The sequence below is a fragment of the Bubalus kerabau genome, chromosome 16 (assembly GCF_029407905.1).
Source record: "Bubalus kerabau isolate K-KA32 ecotype Philippines breed swamp buffalo chromosome 16, PCC_UOA_SB_1v2, whole genome shotgun sequence".
NCBI lineage: Eukaryota > Metazoa > Chordata > Mammalia > Artiodactyla > Bovidae > Bubalus > Bubalus kerabau.
In genome coordinates, this window is record NC_073639.1 from 75,427,375 (window position 1) to 75,448,774 (window position 21,400).

General features: G+C 61.1%; 2 protein-coding genes across 10 annotated transcripts; one reads left to right on the top strand and one right to left on the bottom strand.

Moving 5' to 3' along the window:
* The first annotated feature begins 444 nt into the window (after nucleotides 1–444).
* Nucleotides 445–17,301, top strand: SMARCB1 (SWI/SNF related, matrix associated, actin dependent regulator of chromatin, subfamily b, member 1). Of its 4 annotated transcripts, none has more exons than XM_055550028.1 (9): nucleotides 445–745; nucleotides 4,055–4,193; nucleotides 5,476–5,605; nucleotides 8,569–8,706; nucleotides 9,344–9,471; nucleotides 9,647–9,813; nucleotides 13,423–13,613; nucleotides 16,616–16,747; nucleotides 16,986–17,301. In XM_055550028.1, the coding sequence occupies exons 1-9, from the start codon at nucleotides 653–655 to the stop codon at nucleotides 17,023–17,025; spliced, it is 1,158 nt and encodes a 385-aa protein (XP_055406003.1). In that variant the 5' UTR covers nucleotides 445–652; the 3' UTR covers nucleotides 17,026–17,301. The 4 variants fall into 4 exon arrangements, with proteins under 4 accessions (XP_055406003.1, XP_055406004.1, XP_055406005.1 ...); XM_055550029.1 differs by having other exon boundaries at nucleotides 4,055–4,166; XM_055550030.1 differs by lacking the exon at nucleotides 445–745 and adding an exon at nucleotides 1,427–1,700.
* An 816-nt stretch (nucleotides 17,302–18,117) lies between these two features.
* On the bottom strand, nucleotides 18,118–21,091 carry DERL3 (derlin 3). 6 transcript variants are annotated; one of them, XM_055549548.1, is made up of 7 exons: nucleotides 20,939–21,091; nucleotides 20,724–20,786; nucleotides 20,559–20,632; nucleotides 20,349–20,442; nucleotides 19,748–19,943; nucleotides 19,260–19,350; nucleotides 18,984–19,161 (listed from the first exon to the last, which is right to left on the bottom strand). In XM_055549548.1, the coding sequence occupies exons 1-7, from the start codon at nucleotides 21,029–21,031 to the stop codon at nucleotides 19,080–19,082; spliced, it is 693 nt and encodes a 230-aa protein (XP_055405523.1). In that variant the 5' UTR covers nucleotides 21,032–21,091; the 3' UTR covers nucleotides 18,984–19,079. The 6 variants fall into 6 exon arrangements, with proteins under 6 accessions (XP_055405521.1, XP_055405520.1, XP_055405525.1 ...); XM_055549547.1 differs by having other exon boundaries at nucleotides 20,724–20,789; XM_055549546.1 differs by lacking the exons at nucleotides 20,349–20,442; nucleotides 20,559–20,632 and having other exon boundaries at nucleotides 18,118–19,161; nucleotides 19,748–19,820; nucleotides 20,633–20,786.
* Between the last annotated feature and the right edge of the window lie 309 nt (nucleotides 21,092–21,400).

The window sequence follows — 21,400 nt, forward strand, 5'->3', positions numbered from 1 at the left end:
CGGCTGGGCCTAGGAATCCTGCCAAGCCCGGTAGTCTCTGCCCATGCTCGCCCCATACCCAGAGCCACAGGAACGGGAGCTGGGGGGGTGGCCCGGAGCTGGGATACTGGTTCCTGGGCCCGCCCATGTGCTCGGCCGCACAGCGTCCTCCGGGCGGGGAAACTGAGGCACGGGCGCCTCCGGCTTCCTCCCGGCCTCCCGGGCCTCGCCTCGTTCCTCCTCATCAGGGCAGTATTCCAGCCCCGGCTGTGAGACGGAGAAGGGCGCCGCTCGAGTCAGGGCCGCGGCTGCTATTTCTGCCCGGGAGCGGCCTTCCCTGGTACCTCCACTTGGGAGGCGGCCGGGAAGGCCGAGAAACGGGCCGAGGCTCCTTTAAGGGGCTCGTGGGGGCGCGCCCGGCCCTTTTGTCCGGGCGGCGGCGGCGGCGACGCGCGCGTCAGCGTCAACGCCTGCGCCTGCGCACTGAGGGCGGCCTGCTTGTCGTCTGCGGCGGCGGCGGCGGCGGAGAAGCCCAGCGGCGGCGCGAGCGCCCCCGGCCCGGCCCGCCCTTCGCCTCCCGCGTCGGCTTCCCCGGGCTAGGAGCGTCCCCGGCCCCGCCTCGGCCCTTCCGATCCTCGCAGCCCGGCCGTGGCCGCTCGCTTCTGCCGCAGCAATGATGATGATGGCGCTGAGCAAGACCTTCGGGCAGAAGCCCGTCAAGTTCCAGCTGGAAGACGACGGCGAGTTCTACATGATCGGCTCTGAGGTAGCCCGCGGCACGTCCTTGCCCTCCGGGCCTCCCGGCCGGCCTGGTTCCCGCGGGAGCCTCGGGGCGGGTCTGCGCGCCGGGAACGCGCGTCTCCATTCATCGCGGAGGGCCTGCGTGCGCGTGCGCGGCCGGAGTACCGGGGGAGCGTGGCCTGTTGGGGCGTGGCCGAGCAGCCCCCGCCCCGGCCGTCTGGGCACGCCCACCCGTGTCCTGGGGCGTGGCCTATCGGGGCGTGGCCGGGAAGGCCCCGCCCCGCGTCCAGCAGTTTGGGGACGCTCACCCGTGTCCCGGCAGCGGGGATGCGCCGCGCGACCAGGGTCCCGGGGGTCGCGGTGGCCCCCGGTCCGCGCTGAGTTCCACAACCCCAGCCGGACGTACAGAAACGGGGTGTTGGGTTATCCCTTGCTGCACACGGGGCGAGGTGTTGCACCCCTCGCACGCTCCCTCCCTCCCTCCCTCATTGCCCCAGCTGGAATCCTGAAACCGCTTATTCGAAACACCGAGCTTAGTGGGGACTCACCCGCTTGGTGTTCTTTGACTTTGAGGTGGGCGGGTGGGCGTTCTGATCTTCCATTATCAGTGAGAAGACAGGTTGGGAGAACGATGCTTGATTTTTGGATGGCTAGGGCCCAGCCATCCCTGAGCTAGATCCATCAGCAAATGGGAGGCATCTGGCACTTCGGATATCTCGGACTAACTCTGAGTTAGTGCAAGTGAACGAGCCCAGAACCCCTTCATCCTTACCTAAAAGGTGACCTTTCGGCACTCGGTTGAATCAGCTGGGTGACTGACTGTCACTGGCAGCATGCACCAAGTATATTAAGTTCTTCCAGTGTCCCTCAACCTTTGGCAGTCTCTGGCTTGTGCTGTGTCCACACACACATTTTTAAATTACAAATCCGCAGTTCGGATGTGCAAGTACCGAGCAGCAGTGCCTCCCTTTTGTAGCGAGGTGAGTGTGGGTCTTGGGGAGTTAAAAGCAGTTACAAATGCCAATGCTTGCTTTCCTAGCAGCAGTTTTCAGTATTGCACATTTCACTCTTTTTTTCTTTATTTTTTACAATTTTTCCCCTCTTTACGATTGAATACACTGTGAATAAATTAAGCCTCATGATGGTCACACTTGATGAGGCTATTGAGATTCCCTGTGACTCCCTGTGGTTTGTCTGACTTGTATTGAGTTATGAGACCCGTGCTGTCTGTAGCATCAGAACTTTGTGTGTTTCCTTTCCTCACCGGTGTTTATGAAACATGGGGCCGGATGCAGTGTATTTTCACATTATCACAGAAAGGCTCCCCTTGACAGCTGGCCGTACTGAAGAGAGGCGCCGCTGCCTGCCACGTGCCGTAGCTCAGAAAGGTCTTCGCCAGCCTGTGGGCACAGAGGCGGCATGTGGTGACCGGCAGATTGATTAAAGAAACCTTCACCCAATCTAATGGGCAGGAAAAGCGGTCGGTTTAGCGTTGGCTCTGAGTCGGTGGTACTTTTGAAAATCAAGCCTGCGTTTACTGGGTGGAACCCGGTGCCAGGTGGGCAGAACGTGAGGAGCTCTGGCTTCAGCTTGGCGTCCACAGCTCTTGTCTCAGGCATCTGATGAGATGCTTAGGCCAGACAGTTTCTGCGATTTGCCCTGCAGCACACCTTAGATTTGAGAAAGATAACTGCAGTCTTCTGTTTCAGCCCTGGTGAGTGAGAAGATTTGTCCTGAGATGCAGTTTATGGAGACCAGACAGCAGGAGGGAGAGGCAGTTGCTGTCCGGGGCCTGACTTTACAATGTTCAGACCTCAGGAGGCCTGGGCAGGGTTCAGGGCTAGACTGGCGTCTACTCACAGCCAGCAGCTCCTCTGACGGCAGTGGTGCTTGGCCCCCGGGCCGGTTGCCCTGGGCAGACAGCAGGCGCTGGTTTCCAAGAGGTGCGCTGGGCAGAGCAGTGCCCACAGCGCCCCACACCACTCAGGGGTAGCAGCCTTGGGAGGGTGTCCGCAGCTGCCCCAGTCCTGCCCCCCCGACAGGCAGCCGTCATCACCATGCAGAGGCACAGCTGAGAGGAGCCCAGGGAGCTTCCATACCCACACCTTCGTTTTCCATTTGGGAAACCTGGGTCCAGAGGGGGCAAAAGCTGGTGCAGGGAAAACCCAGGGGGGCAGACCGAGTCCCCTAAGTTCCGAAGGGACCTCGGGAAGGGCCTAGGAGGCTGGGAGGCCTGCAGGACCTGCACGGTGGTAGTGGGGGCATTAGGGTCAGTGTCTTGTCAAAAACCTCCTGGAAACTCGGTGTTTACGCCCTGATGGTAACCACGCTCAAGCCAGATAACTCGCAAGGGCCTGCCCCTGCGGCAAGGCGCAGGAGGGGCCTTGTGGCCACCTCTCTCATGCTGTTCAGCAGCCCTGGCTGTGTAAACCTCTAAATTCATGAAAAATGCAGAAACTGTAAAAAAGAAAACTACTATAATGGGGTAGGTACGTGAGAAAACAGCAGAAGTGGGTCCTTCGTGGGGTGAACTTTACAGCTGATGAACATTTGTCAAGAGGAGTAGGGAGGCCGAGAAGAGGGCAGTGTTGCCCGGTCACAGAAGGAGCCAGCACCCAGTCCAGCGACGGTCCCCTGCCACATGATCCGAGTGGTTGTTTCTGAAAAGTTGGCGGAAGAGTGGAGTTTCTTTGTAAAAACATTAAGACTAGATTTGTTTTCGTCAAGTAAGTTGTACTTTGAGTATCTGGCACAGGCAGGCTATTGTTTGGGGCAGTGATGATGTATGCAGCAATCTAGTGATTGCTGATAAGTGCTTTTGAAACTCTTTGGAAAATTCCTTTGGTATTTCTGGTTTGAGTTTTGTTACTAAACAAAGCAGCAAGGGCTACGGGGGAAATTATCCTACATCTGTCTGAAATTAAAAGCCCTTTTTGGTGTTTATTACATCGTAAAAATATCAAAGTCTTAAGATAAAAGGAAGAGAGGCCTTACATTTTTGGACCGCGCCAGAGATCTTTAGTGCAAAGTCAGAGCTTCTCGGGGAGCTCACGGGGGCCGTGTCTCACCAGCGTCTGCGTGGCCCTTCCTGAACTTGGTGCTGTCCTCGGGAGGCAGAGCTTACCCCCTGCCAGTGGGCCAGGTGTGGGCCAGACCTTCGCTGCTGCGGAACCCCTGATGTCAGCAGATCGGGCTTTGCCTGCTTTCGGAGCCCGGTGCCTGCAGGCCGCGCGTGGTCTGCGTGTCACTGAGGTGGCAGAGCCTCTGCGCCAGGGCCCTGCCCTTCCCCGAGGAGCTCCGGCCCTCGTAATGAGCCTTCTCGCTTTACCCCTAGGTGGGAAACTACCTCCGTATGTTCCGAGGTTCTCTGTACAAGAGATACCCCTCGCTCTGGAGGCGACTAGCCACTGTGGAAGAGAGGAAGAAAATAGTTGCATCGTCACATGGTAAAAAAACAAAACCTAACACTAAGGGTGCGTCTTCACGAGGGTTTGTAAACCTGTTTCAAAACCACTCGCTTATGTCATGAAGATAAAACGTTTTCACCCCGGCGCGTCCTCACGGCAGTCCTGACCTTAGCGTGGCGGAGCGTCCCCGGGGTGGGGGTGGGCTCCCCGGTGCGGGTGGGGGTCCGCGGTCAGGGCGGGCGGAGGGCCGGGCGGGGCGCACGCGCGGTGAAGACGCACCGGTCTGAAAACGTTTTAGGATTGCTGTGATGCTGTGCCATCCGCGGGCGTGCGCCATCCTCACCCTCCATGCGCCCGGGCGGTGGGGCGGCCCCGGCCCCGGCCCCGCCCCGCTCCGGGCTTCACCGCTTCGCTCCCGCCCCTCCCCATCCCCGCCCCAATCCATCGCGTGGCACCTGGTCTGGCAGCCAGTCCGCTAGCGCTCGCTCTGTGCATGTTTGCTCCGTGCTGTGTGCGCCCGGGGCCACCGGGCGCCGCCTCCGGGCCGGGGCGCCGCCTCCAGGCGCCCTGGGGGAACCGGCCCGCGCCCCATGTGTGTGTGCGTGTGTGTGTGTGCGCGCGCACGCGTGCACTCCACAGTCCGTCCAGTATGAGTGTGTCCGTGGCGCTGCCGTGGTCTGTCCACCGCGTTCTTTTAACGCAGGAGCCGGAGCCTCTTGTCCACGCACTGCTGTGGCCTTTCAGCCCCTCCCTGGCCCTCCTGCGCCGGGTGCAGTGCCGGTCACTAACCCTGCGCCCCTAGCTGCACTTGTCCCTGGCAAGCCTTGGCGACCCCGGGCCTCGCGCTCCCTGGGGAGCCGCCTTCCCCTAACCCCCCGTCTCCACCCGGCTCCCTAGGCAAGCTGTGGTCGGATTGCCGAGAACTCGGGCTCCCAGCGCTGCTGGCACCGGGGCCAGGAGTTCATGTTGTGTGTGCAGCAGCTCTTTCCAACTCTCTGGGCTCTTGTTTTAAAAGAAAAGTGTTTCTCATCCCTCATCCCATCTCCACCTCGCTTCGTGTCGTGGACTGCAGCGGTGTCAGACCTCTTCCCGCCGGCCGGCTCACTCTGGAGCCCTCCTGTCCCAAGAGGCCCTATGGCTGGAGCCTGTGCGGATGGCCCGGCAGGGCCTCTGGAGAAAGCCAGGTTCCGGGCCGGCCCTTTGGAAGAGGCCCGCATCGGGCAGTCATGAGGTCCACAGCCGCTTCCCCCACCTCCTGCATGTGAGGACCTCGGTGTGCTGCGTCTTCCTGGCTGCTCCTGCCTGCCGCCCACCCGCAGGCTGACCGCAGCCCCGTCTCTGGGTGCAGATCATGGATACACGACCCTGGCCACCAGCGTGACCCTGCTGAAAGCCTCCGAGGTGGAGGAGATCCTGGACGGCAACGATGAGAAGTACAAGGCCGTGTCCATCAGCACCGAGCCCCCCACCTACCTCAGGTACCCCGGCCCCCGCTGTGCTCACAGGCCTTCTTCGTCAGGTTTCCAAGTGTCTGTCTTTGGAATTTCTAGAAACGTAAGCCAAGCCCTGGGTTCTGGAGAGTTGTTAAGAATGCTTTGAAAGGCAGAACAACGAGTGGCCTAGGTTCACTCCCAAAAGAAACATACAACGGTTTTGAACATAGAAACTTAGGTCCTTTGAAAGCACATTTACGTTCCCAGTTGAACAGGCGAGGGTCATGGGGACGTTGCTGCTTGTGGGTAGTGTTCGTTCATTCAGACTTATCAGCAAAACTTGGACACGCTAATAGATAAGTAGATAAAGCGTGTAGAGCAGACACACAGGGGGAACGGTGTTTGTCCTTCGGTATCATTTCTAAAATGCAGAGTAAAAATAGACATAGCCACGAGCATAAAGAAGCAGGGAGGGAGGGAGCTCGCTGGGCCGCTCTGCACCATGGCTGCCCTGCGCCAGGTGCTGCGGCGGCCTCAGCCTCGTTTGGATCTCTGGCCCATTCGTCTCAGCCCCAGGAAGCACTTTACACCGTCAACGAGGGCCATCCTGAACCCAGAGACGCCCTTGGTGTTGTGGGAAGAGTCCTGCCTGGGGGAGGCGGGTGGCAGCAGAGAGCTGGGGCTGCGTCTGTGTGCTGGGCAGGCAGACCAGCAGCGAGCCCAGGCCACGCGAGCGAGGCGGGCAGCGGGCCTGCTGGCACCTTCAGCTCTCCGGGCACGAGACCTGGAGCACTGGTGGTGGGGGAGGAGGGGGAGGGGGCAGCCGTGTGGACAATCCCCTTCCAGGTTTTCTCCCAACTGCACCATTGGATTGTTTTTCTAACCACCCCCCGCCCCCACAACCTCCCGAAGAAGGTGGTGTGCTCACGGCCTGGCCCATTGTAGACGTGAGCGCTGGAGATGGCTTTTCTCGCCCTGGTGGTGCGGTGAGGATGGCGGGATAGCCGGGCTTCCCTAGAGAAGTCACCGGAGATTACATGCACGTGGATGGGGCTTTGAGATCCGCATGCAGCAGCCGGGAACCCTGTGTGGGGCCGTGAACGCTCCTGGTTGAGTCCATCACACGAGGGAGAGAGCTAGGCCAGTAGCCTCCTGTTACTGGGCAGTGAGAACTGCTGTGCGGCAGTGGGGCTGCAGGAAGGCCACTAGTGGGCTCTACTCTTAGGAGGCACCTGCCCAGCGCCCAGCCAGCCCCCCAGGAGGGGTGGCACACCCCTTCTCCCACACCGGCCAGGTCGGGCAGGGGCTGGATGGCCCCCGGGGCTCTTGGACAGACCTCTCTGCAGCGGAAGGGAGGCTGAGTGGTGGGACTCGGATACCCAAACCCCGCGTGGCGCTGCTCGTCCCCCTCGCGTGCTGCAACGTGACTTGCATTGTCCACTCGAGGCCATCAGGCAGGAGGGGTCGGCCGGGCAGCCTCGGCCTGGATACGAGAGGCTGCTGCAAGGCGGGGGGGCTGGCCTGGGGGGACCCGGGGGACAGCTCTGGCTGGAGACTCAATGGGGAAAGGTGTGGTGGTCCACGCCCATGCTGCCCACACAGGCCCAGCAAGCCAGCTTTGCCCGTGGAAGTGACAAAGGATCCAACCTTGTAGGCCCTCCCTGGAGACGGGAGGCGCCTGATCTGAGTGGGGCACCTTTTCCCTCTTGGCCTGCAGGCCAGGAGTAGAAACTGCCAGCCAGATGGCCTGTGGCGGGGACCCCGTCTCGTCGCCTCAGTTCTTGGTCCTGCCCGCATCAGCCCCAGTCCCCCGTTTCCCCAGGTCTCTGGTATCAGGGCAGGGCAGGAGACTTGGGGGGGTCCTGGCTCCCCTTGGTGTGTGGATCCCTCCCTGCCCCACCCCAAGGGGTGCTCCTGGGCCCGGGCATGGGGTGCAAGGGGCCCCAGCTGCAGAAGAGGAGTGAGAAGGCCAAGGCCTCTCCCTCCGCCCCTCATCCTGGAAGGGCGCTGTTTTAGCGGGAAACCGGGCAGTGGTCAGGTTCTCCAGGCAGGCGGGCATCACCGATGGTGACATGCTGCGGGGCGGGGCTGCAGGGGTGTGCTGTGCAGTCGCTGCGCTGATTGCTCCCTGGGCCACCAGGGATGTGGCCCAGGGATGACGAGCAGGCTCACGAACGGACAGCCCGGCCCAGGAGCCTCAGCTCAAAACGGCCTTTGGTATTTCCCTCGTAGTAAATGCCCCATGTAAATTGGAGAGAAGGGCTCCCCTCTGTGGGACACGAGTTCCTTGAGTTACTTTGAGTCCTGCTTTCTAGAGTATCTTTCCATCCCTGAAGGCCCGGAGGCCAGAGGCATTACCTGTCTCAGGCTGGACCAAGCGTCTGAAATAACAGCCTGATCGAACGTGTGCAAACCCCCAGGGACTCCCAGCCACCCGCTGAGGGCACCCCCCTGTCGGGACCCTCTCTGTGTCTCCAGCCCTGGCCCCCTGCCCAACCATTGACCTGAGCCTCCTCTCTGCTGCCCTCGGGCTCTCCTGGAAATCTGCCCGCCACCCGCCGTGAACCCTGACCCTCTTCCCTGAGTGCCCAGCCCGGCACCTAGCACGGGTGACAGCTCACGAACTGGGCTGGGGCCCCTGCCCTCTCCTCCTCCCCTAAACCCGCGACCCCGAGCAGGTGCCGCTTGGAGCCTGGGGAATAACCACCGCGGAGCTGGGCGCACAGAGGTCCCCATGGGGGCCTGGGCCCAGCAGGGGCTTGGCGGGCGTCCACTGGCCACGACCTGGCGGCTGGGGCCCCTGCCCTCTCCTCCTCCCCTAAACCCGCGACCCTGAGCAGGTGCCGCTTGGAGCCTGGGGAATAACCACCGCGGAACTGGGCGCACAGAGGTCCCCATGGGGGCCTGGGCCCAGCAGGGGCTCGGCAGGCGTCCACTGGCCACGACCTGGAGGCTGGGGGGCGGCTTTTGGCCCATAGGCTGAGCGGACGCGTGTCCGTGTCTCCCAGGGAACAGAAGGCCAAGAGGAACAGCCAGTGGGTGCCCACCCTGCCCAACAGCTCGCACCACCTGGACGCCGTGCCCTGCTCCACCACCATCAACAGGAACCGCATGGGCCGCGACAAGAAGCGGACCTTCCCGCTCTGGTGAGGGGCCTCGGCCACCGGGCCTCCCGCCTGCAGGCTGCTGCCCGTTGTTCATCATCGGCGCCCCTGCGTTCTTGGAAAGCGGTTCTCACCCCCAGGTCTAAGCGGGGCGTGCCTGGTTTCCTTGCCCCCCGCAGCCCCCGTCTCTTCCCTCTTCCCCATCCTAAAGGGCAGGTGTGAGTGCGGAGCTGCCTTGCTCTCCATCCTCTGGGGCTCCCTCAGGGTCCAGGCTGCAGGTGGGGAGGCCTGGGCACTTGGCCACCGAGGCTCCCCAGCACCCCCCAGCCCTCCTTCACTGCTCCCCCAGTGGCTCCTCAACCCTCCTGCCCCTCGGCCTTTGTTCCAGGGTTTCTTCTTCTGGACATACCCTTTCTTCCCCAGAGCTGCTGGGAGAATCCTGCCTGCTCTGGGGCTTAAACCTCTCTTCCTGCGGGGAACGTCTGAGCTTGTCCCGCTGCCGAGTCAGCAGCTCCCCTCCCGCCCCGCGTGGACCCCCGCCAGCCCTGTTTCTGCTGGCCCAGCCCATAGTGGACAGGTCCTCTCTGGGCAGGTCTCAGTGACCAGTGGTGCAGAGAGGGAGGCCCTGGGCACAGGGACCCAGCCCACTTTGCTGAGCACGCGGCTGCTTCCCTTCCAGCTTCGACGACCACGACCCAGCCGTGATCCACGAGAACGCGTCCCAGCCCGAGGTGCTGGTCCCCATCCGACTGGACATGGAGATTGACGGGCAGAAGCTGCGGGACGCCTTTACCTGGAACATGAATGGTCCGTCCACCGCCCCAGCTGGCGTGCACTCAGCTCTGTCTGCGTGGTGTCGGGGGGGTCCTGTCGTCACCCGGGGCGGGTGGCAGAGGAGGCAAGGCTGGGGGAGGCCGGGGCTGAGCGCGCTGACCGTAGGCCCTGCGGTCCACTGGGGGTTCCCCCTCCGTCATCATTTCAGAGAAGCTGATGACCCCGGAGATGTTCTCAGAGATTCTCTGTGACGACCTGGATCTGAACCCGCTGACGTTCGTGCCAGCCATTGCCTCCGCCATCAGACAGCAGATCGAGTCCTACCCCACGGACAGCATCCTGGAAGACCAGTCAGACCAGCGCGTCATTATCAAGGTAGGGGCTCCTCACCCGCAGCGGGCCTGCCTTGTCCTCTGGGCTTGCGAGGTGCGGAGGTGCGTGGAGGCCTCGACAGGAGCCTTTCTGGGGTCCGTGTTGTGGGGCAGGGCTCTGGAAGACTGTCTCTTGGGCAGCTTGTCCCAGGAAGGGCACAGGCCGACTTCTGAGGAGGGCATCACGTTCTGGGCGTGTCTGGGTGCTGCTGCGGCCTTGCCAGGCATGGAGCGGAAGCTGGGTGGTCCCCGGGGTGGCCCAGCTGGTGGGCAGAGCAGGGAAGGGCGCAGCGAGGCGAGCACACTGCCACTCTTGTCATGGGCAGGCTGGGCCAAGCACACCCCATGCTGTCTCAGCAGCCCCTGCAGTCCTGGGGGGCATTACGAGAGAAGAGGGCGCCACCTGCCCCGAGCCCCCCTCAAGAAGGCCTGCCTGGTGGTGGACAGTATCTCACTGTGGTTTTGATTTGCATTTCCCTGTTGATTTGTTATTGTTCAGTCGCTCGGTCCAAAAATTTGGGACCCACGGACTGCAGCACGCCAGGCTTCCCTGTCCTTCATTCTCTCCCGGAGCTTGCCCAAGCTTATGTCCATGGAGTCGGTGATGCCATCCAACCATCTCATCCTCTATCATTCCTTCTCCTCCTGCCTTCAATCTTTCCCAGCATCAGGGTCTTTGCCAATGAGTCAGTTCTTCGCATCAGGTGGCCAAAGTATTGGAGCTTCAGCATCAGTCCTTCAGTGACTATTCAGGACTGATCTCCTTCAGAGTGGACTGGTTTGATTTTGCAGTCCAAGGGACTCTCAAGAGTCTTCTCCAACACCACAGTTCAATCAATTCTTCGGCACTCAGCCTTCTTTACAATCCAGCTCTCTTCCCTACACGACCACTGGAAAAACCACAGCCTTGGATACGGGCCTTTGCGGGCCTTGCTTGCTGATTAGTGACCTGCTGGCGGCTTGTTTGTCTCCTGTGTCTGCTGGAGTCCTTCCCATTTTTGAGTCCGGGTTTTGCTGTTTTCTTGTTTTCATCAGTTCCCTGTATCTCACAGGCAGTGGTCTGTTTCCAGACCCTGTGACTTGCAGATGTTTCTTCCTTTCCATGGGCTGCCTTCTTATGTTGTCGATAGTGTCCTTGGACGCATAGAAGTGTTTTATTTTGGTGAAGTCCAGTTTATCTTTTCGCTCATCACCTACGCCTTTGACGTCATATCTGAGAAATCACTGCCAAATCCAATGTCATAAAGCTTTGCTCTGTTTTTCTGAGCATTTTATGGCTTGAGCTCTTAGGCTCGTATGTTCCATCTGTTTTGAGTTGATTTCTGTAGATGGGGCTGGGTAAGGGTCCCACTTCATTCTTTCGCATGTGTGTTCTTTTTTCCCAAAACCGTTGGTTGCAAACACTAGCCTTCACTGAGTGGTCTTGGCATCTCTGTTGAAAATCATTTGCCTGCTTATTTGAGAGTTTATTTCTGGGCTGTCCCGTTGGCCCGAGTGTCTGCTTTTACGTCAGTCCCACAGCGTTTTCATTATTGTATCTTTGCAGTAAGTTCTGAAATCAGGAAGTGTGAGTCTTCCAGCTTTGTTGTTCTTTTCGTCATTGTTTTGACCAGACATCCTTTCCTTTTCCTTAGATTCCATATGAATTTTAAGATATTTTTTCCTGTTTCTGCAGAAATGCTATTGGGATTTTGATAGGGATTACATTTGGCTTTGTAGATTGCTTTGGGTATTCATGTTCAGTTCAGTTCAGTTCAGTCGCTCAGTCCTGTCCGACTCCTCACAACCCCATGAACCACAGCACGCCAGGCCTCCCTGTCCATCACCAACGGCCAGAGTCCACCCAAACCCATGTCCATTGAGTCGGTGATGCCATCCAACCATCACATCCTCTGCCGTCCCCTTCCCCTCCCGCCCTCAATCTTACCCAGCATCAGGGTCTTTTCAAATGAGTCAGCTCTTCGCATCAGGTGGCCAAAGTATTGGAGTTTCAGTTTTAACATCATTCCTTCCAAAGAACACCCAGGACTTATCTCCTTTAGGACGGACTGGTTGGATCTCCTTGCAATCCAAGGGACTCTCAAGACTTCTCCAACACCACAGTTCAAAAGCATCACTTCTTCGGCGCTCAGCTTTCTTTATAGTCCAACTCTCACATCCATACATGACCACTGGAAAAACCATAGCCTTGACAACTTAATAATTTTAAGTCTTCCAATCCATGGACGTAGGATGTTTTTCCATTTATTTATATCTTTAATTTCTTTCAGTATGTTTTATATTGTTCATTGTACAAGTCTTTCATCTCCTTGGTTAAGTTAATTTCTAAGGATTTTATTCTTATGTTATTGTAATTTGTTCATCCTTTCTTTTTCAGATTGTGCAGTGTTAGCATGTAGAAATGCGGCTGGTTTTTGCACGTTGACTTTGTATCCTGCTACCTTGCTGAATTCATTCATTAGTTCTAATAGTATTTTGTTAGCATCTTAAATTCTGCATATAAGATTGTAACATCTCAGACCAGAAATAGTTTTACTTCTTCCATTCCAGGTGGATACCTTTTATTTATTTTTCTTGCCTAACTGCTGGGAGGGATTGGAGGCAGGAGGAGAAGGGGACGACAGAGGACGAGATGGCTGGATGGCATCACTGACTCAGTGCACATGAGTCTGGGTGAACTCCGGGAGTTGGTGATGGACAGGGAGGCCTGGTGTGCTGCGATCCATGGGGTCACGGAGAGTCGGACACGACTGAGCGGCTGACCTGCACTGCACTGCACTGAGCAGAAATTCCAACGCTATATTGAACAAAAGTGGCGAGACTGGGTATCCTTGGCTAGTTCCTGATCTTAGAGGAAAAGTTATCAGGCTTCTGCCATCGTGGGTGGTACTTGCAGTGGTTTTTTGACTGAATTCATCTTGTTGACGTGGTTTCCATCTGATCGTAGTTTATTGAGCGCTTTTGTCGTGAAAGCACATTGAAGATTGCCTACTGATTTTCCTCCGATTATCGAGATGACTGTGTGGTTTTTGTCCTTCACTCTGTTCAAGTGGTTCATGGCATTGACCAGTTTTCTTACTGAGCCGTCCTTACATCGCCGGAGTAAGTCCCACCGTTTATAACTGATTTTGTCATCACATCCTTTATAACGGTGTATGAGTCTTCTGATGCGCTGTTGAATGTAGTTTTGCTTGTGTCTGCTGAGGTTTCACATCAATGTTCACAATAAGTGTTGGTCTGCACTTTTCCTTTCTTGTAGTATCTTTGTCTGGCTTTGGTATCAAGGCAGTGAGTTATGATGTGTTCCTTCCTTTTCAGTTTTTTGGCAGGATTTGGTAAGGATTGGTGTTAGTTCTTGAAATGTTTGGTAGAATTCACCAGTAAAGCCATCAGATCCAAGCTTTCTTTGTAGGGAGTTTTCCAATTACCAACACATCTTCTTTGGTAGTTAATCCCTTTTCAGAGAGATAGGGGTTGCTTTCCTTACCCCAAGTAGCAGCACAGGGGCGCGGCCAAGAATGAGGCGGGGATGTTCCGGGGAGAGGGGGCGGTGAGGGTGCAGCCTGGCCCCAGAGCGGGGCCGCTCCAGCTCATGTCTGTGCTCCCGGGCCAGCTGAACATCCATGTGGGGAACATCTCTTTGGTGGACCAGTTCGAGTGGGACATGTCGGAGAAGGAGAACTCGCCCGAGAAGTTCGCCCTGAAGCTGTGCTCCGAGCTGGGGCTGGGTGGGGAGTTCGTCACCACCATCGCCTACAGCATCCGGGGACAGCTGAGCTGGCATCAGAAGACCTACGCCTTCAGGTAGGGGCTCGGACTGGTGGTCGCCCCCTGCCCCCCTCTGCGGGGATGCCTCCGGGACTGCCTGGGGCCTCGGTGCCAGCTGACTGAGGGCTGCCCCGCGCGCTCAGCGGCCTCTGTCGCCTCCTCCCGTCCCCTGTCCCGGTGGGGACATTACTGAGACCCTTGCTCATCCCCTGGACTTGTGCTCAGTCTGGGACAGGTCTGCCCTCCCCCGAGGGGGTCTGGAGGCCACTGCCGCCTCTTGTTCAGTCCACGAGCAGGCAGTGGGCGCCCCCGTGGGAAAGGGGGTGGCGTTCAGGCCACCCACAGATCGGGGAGGGGATCTGGTCCCAGGTGCTGGTGGCGGTGACGCGGGCGGGCTCCTCGCGACCCCCGACCCGGTGGAGCTCGCCCTGGGCAGCCCCGTCCCCCGGGCCCTCTTCCACCGCGGGAGGCTTCTGGATGTCAGGCTTTACGCGGCTGCTCGAGCTGCCACTGTCCCTGTGTGGAGGCCGTCACCAAGGGGCCACCTGTGACAGGGAGCAGCTGAGGGAGGGCCACCCGTGACAGGGAACAGCTGAGGGAGCGCGTGGGGCTGTTTGCGTCTCAGCTGCTTCTCCAGAAACCCCGGGAGGCAGCGCCCACCATGTTCCTAGGACTCTGAGCAAGAGAGGGAACAGCCGCCACATGGGGCCCCCCACGACCACCGGCGGCCCCGGGGTCCAGGCCACAGACAGGGGTCCAGGCCACGCCCCGAGTCCTGTGGGAGGCCTGCTTGCGGCACCTGTCCACGCACGGTTCATGAGCTGAGGCCAGCGGGCCTGGGGCCAGCCTGGGGGGCCTCGCATCCCAGAGCAGATCCTGAGGTCCTGGGAGTGATGTCGACACCAAGTCCCTCATCCCTGGAGGCTGACTCAGAACGCACCTCTCACTGCTGTGCAGCAGGGGACTCGGAGAGGGTCCCCTCACAGGCCTGGGCCGAGTCCTTCCTGCTCTGACACTGGGCACCTGGAGATTTTTCTACTCAGGTGGCGCTACTGGTAAAGAACCCGCGTGCCAGTGCACGAGGGACAGAGGTTCGATCCCTGGGTTGGGAAGATCCCCTGGAGGAGGGCATGGCAAGCCACTCCAGTATTCTTGCCTAGAGAATCCCATGGGCAGAGGAGCCTGGCAGGCTACCGTCCATGGGGTTGCAAAGAGCCGGACACGACTGAGTGACTAACACTTTGACTTTTCAGGAGTTCGTTATACATTCCAGATACAGGTCCCTTACCACGTATCTGAAGATACATAGGCTTTTTGTGGGTTTTCTGTGGGTTGTAGTTCGCTTACGCGACAGTGTCCGGTTTATCTGTTTTTTCTCGGGCTGCTTGTGCTGTTGATGTTGTAGCTGAGAACCCGTGGCCTGCCGGGCCCTGTCCCAGCACCGCGCGTTGCCAGGGCTGCCCTTTCCCCATCGGGTGGGCTGCGCCCCTCGTCCAGAGTCAGTTGATCTTAAGCAGGAGGGCGACACCGACTCGTGTCCCCTCCTGGTTGGGGAAGTGCGGGGGGATCACTCCCTGCAGTTTTGTTCTCATCTACCAGGAGGGCACAGTCGTGCCTCCCAGCTGGCCTGCTGCACCTGTAAGGTTGTAAAAGTGAGGTCACGTCAAAGACGACCCTCCAGGCCCTCTGCGTCCTCCGACACGGCCTCCCTGCTTACACCTGGTGGGTGCTGGGAATGCAGGGTCCCAGGCGGCCTTGAGGCCCAGGAAGCTGAGTGCACGGGAGGGTGGGCTCCTGGCTCCAGGCCCCTCCTTCCAGGCCTGGCCCGAGCAGCCCTTGGTTTAGAACAGCCCCCTGGGATGCAATCTTCCCGGAGCCACAGGGAGGCAAACACAGGGCCTCCCGGACGCGCGCTTGTTTAAGAGGAAGACGTGTTCGCTCCCGTCGGTGTGGGCTTGGTGACTTTCGCGTCTGCCGCCCCCAAGGAAGGCAGTTGGGAGCCTGCAACGTGAGAAGCGACATTTGGGTCTGCAGCGCTGGCTTCTGGGTTGCCGCAGCGCCGCCCGGCTGGGAAGCAGCTGTCAGCAGCGTGGCTGCGGCGGCCCAGCCGCCGGCCTGGGACTCGGGGGCACCGGCTCGGGCCCGAACCCCCACACAGTGGGTGTGTGCTGGATGTTGCGTGGCAGTGGTCCTCTGAAACCCCTCGCAGCAAGGACACTGTCCCCATTTTCCAGATGAGGAGTTAAAACTAAGGCCGGGGTCTGTTTGTTCCTGTGCTGTTCCCCCGGGACCCCCTCCTCCCTCTGGGGGCTGACTCTGCAGGGCTCCTGGCAGGCCGACTGCTGGAGCCGAGCACCAGTGGCCCAGCAGGAGGCCAGAGGAGAGGACCCAGAGGCCAGCGTGGTGGCCGCGGGCAGGGTGGGTGAGGGCGTGGCTGAGGCTCGCCGGCAGGCTGGGCCTGGCTCTCCTGGCAGAGGCAGCGGCTCGGCCAGGAGTCCCCAGCCTTTGCGGCCTCGCCGAGGCTGACGCCCAGCCCTGAGTCCACTTCGCCAGAGGGTGTGCAGGTGGCCCTCGGATGGAGTCTGGGCGCATCTTTGAGGGGCCCTGGGGTGGAGCAGTCAGTGCTTATGGATTCTGGGCCCCTGTGACGTGGGCCGAGGGGCCCCTGCGGGCTGGTCAGGGCAGGGGCCCTGGGACTCCACTCCTGGGTGGATGGACTCCTTTGCTCTCCTTTCTCCTGGACACTGAGCGGGGCAGACGGCCCTCCTCCTCCCAGCAGGTCCACTGGGAATGGCTGGACCCGCAGCACTGTCCTGTGGACCCCTCCCCACGTACAGACACGGAGATGCTGTGTTGGCAGCATACCCGGCCGCCCTGTGTCAGGAGCCAGGCGCAGAAACCAGGCTCCACGTCCTATCTGCCCGCAGAGGGTGGACATTGCCTTCTGGGGGCCTTGCCCGCAGCGGGGTGGACACTGCCTTCTGGGGGCCTCCCCTGCAGCTGCTCTGTGAGCCGTCTGCCTCTCCCGTCTTCCACAGTGAGAACCCACTGCCCACGGTGGAGATCGCCATCCGGAACACGGGTGACGCTGATCAGTGGTGCCCGCTGCTGGAGACCCTGACGGATGCGGAGATGGAGAAGAAGATCCGGGACCAGGACCGGAACACAAGGTGCTGCCCCAGCCCCCTTCCAGGCAGGACAGGGCCCCAGGCGAGGGGTCCCAGGCTAGCCCTCAGGCAGGTCTGACCACAGCCCAGAACAGGCTCACTCTCCCTGGGGAGGGGGGCGAGACAGAGGGTGACTTCAGGGCCCCACGCAGCAGAGAGGCTGAGGGAGGGGCAGGGGGCTCCTGCCTCCTCACTCGGTTGCCTGAGAGATCCGGGGGTCGCTGCCCTCCCCCTCCCGCAGGCGGATGAGGCGTCTGGCCAACACGGCCCCAGCCTGGTGACCACCCCATGGCGCTTGGCTCCCAGGGAGCATCTGGAGATCGGCCCACCTCTCCTCCATCTTCTGGCTTGGAGGGGACCAGGGGCAGCCCGGCCATCCTGAGGAGCAGGCCAGGGGCCTCCTGGTCCCCCGCCGCCCGGGGACACATTCCGTCTGCTGAGCCCCAGTCCCCACCGCCCGTTTCTGGTCAGGAGAGGCCATGTTGAGCTGTGTTTCTTTTTTGTATAGAAGCCCCAGGCAGGGCAAGCAACACTTTCTAAATAAAAAGGCAACAGGTTCTGTTTCTTCAAAGTGGTAGCATGGAGCTGAGAACGGGGGACAGCATGGCACAGGCTGGCCCCTCACCCTCCTGCGTGCATGTCCCAGCTGAGCCTCAGCAGGGCTAGGGCACCACTGGACCCCCCCCACCCCCACAACCATGAGCAGGGCCAGGGCTCCACTCAGCCCTGCGGACCGCCCCCTCCTGCCCCCACGAGCAATTTGACTCCCCTCGGCGTCCCACCTGCCCAGCTCAGCAAGTCCGTGGAGTCCCGGGTGGGTGGGAAGTGGTGGGGCGCAGAGGGCAGGGCCGCCTGTCAGTCCCGCCCAGCCCCCAGCCAGGAGCATGGCTTCTCTGGCCCTTGCAGGCACCCCGTCCTGTGCGGGCACTGCTGGCGGGCCTGTGCCCACCTGTTCTGCTGCAGCTCTGGCAGGGCCCGGTGCCAGCTCACCAGGTGACCCTGCGTCTTCTGTGACATGGACGGGTCCCCACGTGACCTGGACGTGGCACCCAGGAGGGTGGCACCTGGGTTTTCCTCCTGGGACCAGGCCCCACAGGTGACCCAGGCCCAGTTGCGTTAAGCCCGTGGGCCCAGGCCCTGCACCTTCCGTTGCTGGCAGGGCTGAGGGTCGCACAGCGGGGCCTCACACCGCGAGGGGCAGAGCTCCAAGGGTTTCCAGTTGGGGGGTGGGCTGAGATGGGCCTCACCCCTGGGCTCAGGGGTCTTGCAAGCACATCCTAGGAACTCGCGCTCCAGCCTCTGCCCTCCATACAGGGCAAGGGGACACCGGGGCTTCAGAGAGGAAGGTTCCAGGCCCAGCTGGCCTCACAGACACTGGGCTCCACCATTGGGGAGATTTTCCGGCCACAGCAGGAGGTGGCCTGAGCCCTAGAGCCAGTGGGGGATGACACTGCCTGCCTTCCCTGTTGGCCAGGCGGCACCTGCCTGGGAGAGGCCCGGGGAGGGGCCTTCACCTGCCACCCACTGCGGAGCCCGCTGCTGGGCCAGAGGTTTCATGACAACATAAAGGTCCGACTCCAGAGCGAGTACTTTTATCCTCTGTGAAAGTGACAGCCGGCGGCGGCTGATGCCGACCCAGGAGTAAACCACCGTGTGAACTGGTCCTCCGATGCCCATGAGCTGGGGGCCAGGTGAGGCTCCGGCCAGCCTCAGCTGCAAACGGCAGGAGCAGAGCTTCCCAGAGGCCTCTGCCTCAGCCACTGGACTCTGCAAACACTGACACTTGAGGCTTCGGAGTCACAGAAAGGGCCTGGCCCTCTTCTGCATCTGGCCCGTCATTCAGTGGCCTGGCTGGGAAATGAGGCAGAGGTCCCCTTGGGGGTTGCTAGTTCGGGACAGGAGGGCCCTAGGGAGGCGTCAACGGAGGGCCCCCACGGCCAAAGCTCAGCACAACCCAGCATCCCAGTCCCAGCCCCGCCCCCGAGATGTGAGCCCATCAGTGGAAGCTGCATTACGGCACAGGCAGGGCGGGAATGAGAACCCCGCAGGGCTGCCCTCTGTGCTCAGTGTTCTGCTGGCGACCGGGCAGGTTCTGGACCCTCTCTGGGCCTCCGGCTGTGCCACCTGTGCTGGGTCGGAGAGCAGGTCAGGCTTGGTGGCCCTGGCTCTCGGCCAGCAGCACCTGCCCCGCGTGGAGAGGCCGGCCGCGGCAGGACAGCCAGTGCTGTGGCGAACAGGCTGCAGGTCACTTGTTTATTCAGGGCGGGGCCCTGGGCCCAGGCCCGGCCTCCAGGACAGGGAGCTGCGCTGCAGGCCAGGGGTGGGGGTGGGGTCCTCACTGCTGCAGGGGTCCTGGCTGCTCCTCGGGGAGGGGCAGGTAATTGGGGTCCTCCTCTGGGGCATCCAGTAGCAGCTTCCTGTGGGGAGGAGCCCACGCTGAGCTGCAGCCGGCAGGGTCCCCCCATGGGGTAGAGAGCCATCTGGGGAGGGGGTGGGGAAGGCTGTCAGCACTCACAGGAAGCCAGGGGTCAGCAGCAGCCTCTTGCCTCCAGGCTGGTTGGGGAAGACGTCCTCCAGGAAGTAGTAGACGTGGCCCACCGCAATCCCTGTGGGAGAGGCGCCAATACCGAGGCCACCCTCCACAGCCCTGAAGCCCCCAGAGCATGGGGGTCTGAGGCCCTGCACGGCCGGCCAGCCCAGCGTGGGGCCAGGATTGGCCCAGAAGTGGGCAGAACGTGGGAGGAGGTCAGGCCTGAGAACATCAGAAGAACTGGAGCTGTGAAGCAGGCACCCTGAGCCACCCATCCCTACCCGGTCGGGCCCCACACAAGCATCAGCGAATGGGTCAGGCCCGAAGAAGTAAAACCTATAGGCTGGCTTGTTAGAGGGGCTGGAAGGATGGAGGCGCCAGGAGTGGGGAAGAAGGGTCGGGGGCGGGGAGAGGACAAGGGCTCTGGCCCAGCACACCCAGCTTGGGGCGGGCTCCCTGGACAGCAGGCTCACCCAGCAGGTCCACCAGGATGGAGTTGCCCAGCAGCATTGAGAAGCCCATGAGCGCCCAGGGCAGGAACGGCGCCTGGAAGGTGACGAGGCCAAAGAAGTTGACCCTCACCCCAGGGCTGCGGCGGCTCCACACGTACACCAGCATGGCCGTGAGGGCCTGGCCCAGGAAGAAGAGGCTACCCAGGAGCCCCAGTAGCTGGGCCAGAGTCAAGGTCTTGTGCCCTGCCCAGGGCCCCTCTGACTTCCTAAACCCCTGAAACCCTCAAGCTGGTTGGTTTCACTTCCCACTCTTAAGACCAAACCGTGGCCTCCAGGGGCCCCCTGATCCGCCCTGCCTCTCCACTTCACCCCAGCTCCCGGGTCCAGCCCTAGATCCTCCTGGCTACCTGCATTCAGGACTCAGCCCCTGGACACCCTGCCCTGTGGTATTTTGGATGTAGCCCTGGAGTTCGACAGGGGCACCTGCAGCTGAGCACGTGATGTAGGCTCAAAAACACCCTCAACTCGGGGGCGCAACTCTCCCTCTGCGGCATGCGCTCAAGCAGGGCCTCAGGGCCAGCAGAGGCCCGGACCCATAGGTCCCCGAGCCCGGGAAGGATACAGTCATCAGGACGCCCCCGAAGAGAAACATGAAGACGAAGTCGGCCGTGCGGCCGCGGAAGGAGCCCTCCTCCAGCATGCGGCAGTAGCGGAACCTGCGGCTTTGGTATAGGAAGCGTGCCCCTTGGAGGGTCTCAGCTTCCCGGGGCCGCTGCCTCCCGCCCGGTCCCCCGCCCCGCCCCCCTCCCGCCTCCACCACGGCGCAGGATACACGAAGAGCATGTTGAAGAAGAAGCTGAATCCCAGGGGCCCAAAGAAGAGGAAGTTGGTGATGAGCCTCCAAACCTGCGTGGGGTGCGGCGGGGTGGGGGGAGGTCAGGCCAGCGCTGGGCGGGAGGGGTTGGGCCAGCAAGTGCAAGGGGCGGGGCGGCCTCACCTGGAACTTCCGGAACACGAGGTGCGGGTTGAAGTAGAGCTGGAAGGGACTGAGGAGTTCCAGCTGCTGCGGAACCAGGAGATCTTAGAAACTGCCCCCCGACCCACCCACCCTAGGGGAGCAGGGTGGGGGTGGGGAAGGGTCCAATCGTAACCTTGGCAACCCCCGGGGGCGGTTACCACGGCGGCGCTCCCCCACCACCGCCCCCGGCTCACCACGGCGGCGGTGGTGAGGACACAGGCCGCGGTGTACGCCCGCGTCACCGCCGGCACCTGCAGGAATTCGTTCGCCAGCCCCTGCCACGCCATGGACGCTTCCCAGGCATCGTGGTCGCACTGCCGCGCACTCTTAACACGCCTCCAAGCCCCGCCCATCCGCCTTCAGCCAATCCGCATCTGCGGTGGAGCGCGCCCGCGGCTGGAGGGAGGGGCCCTGGGGCAGATAGCCAATAGGAAGAGATAGCGGAGGGCCGGAGGGCGGGGCGGGGCGTGGGCGGGCCGTGACCCGGGGCCAATGAGCAGGCCCCACGATGGAGCACGTGGCGCGTGTTGTGGTGCCCTCAGCGGTGGCGCGGGAGAAGGTGTGGCCAATAAGGAACTGAGCCCTTAGGGGACTTAGGGGCGGCAGGTAGCGGGGACACCTTGGCCCACCCTGCGGGCGAGGCTGAGGCTACGAGC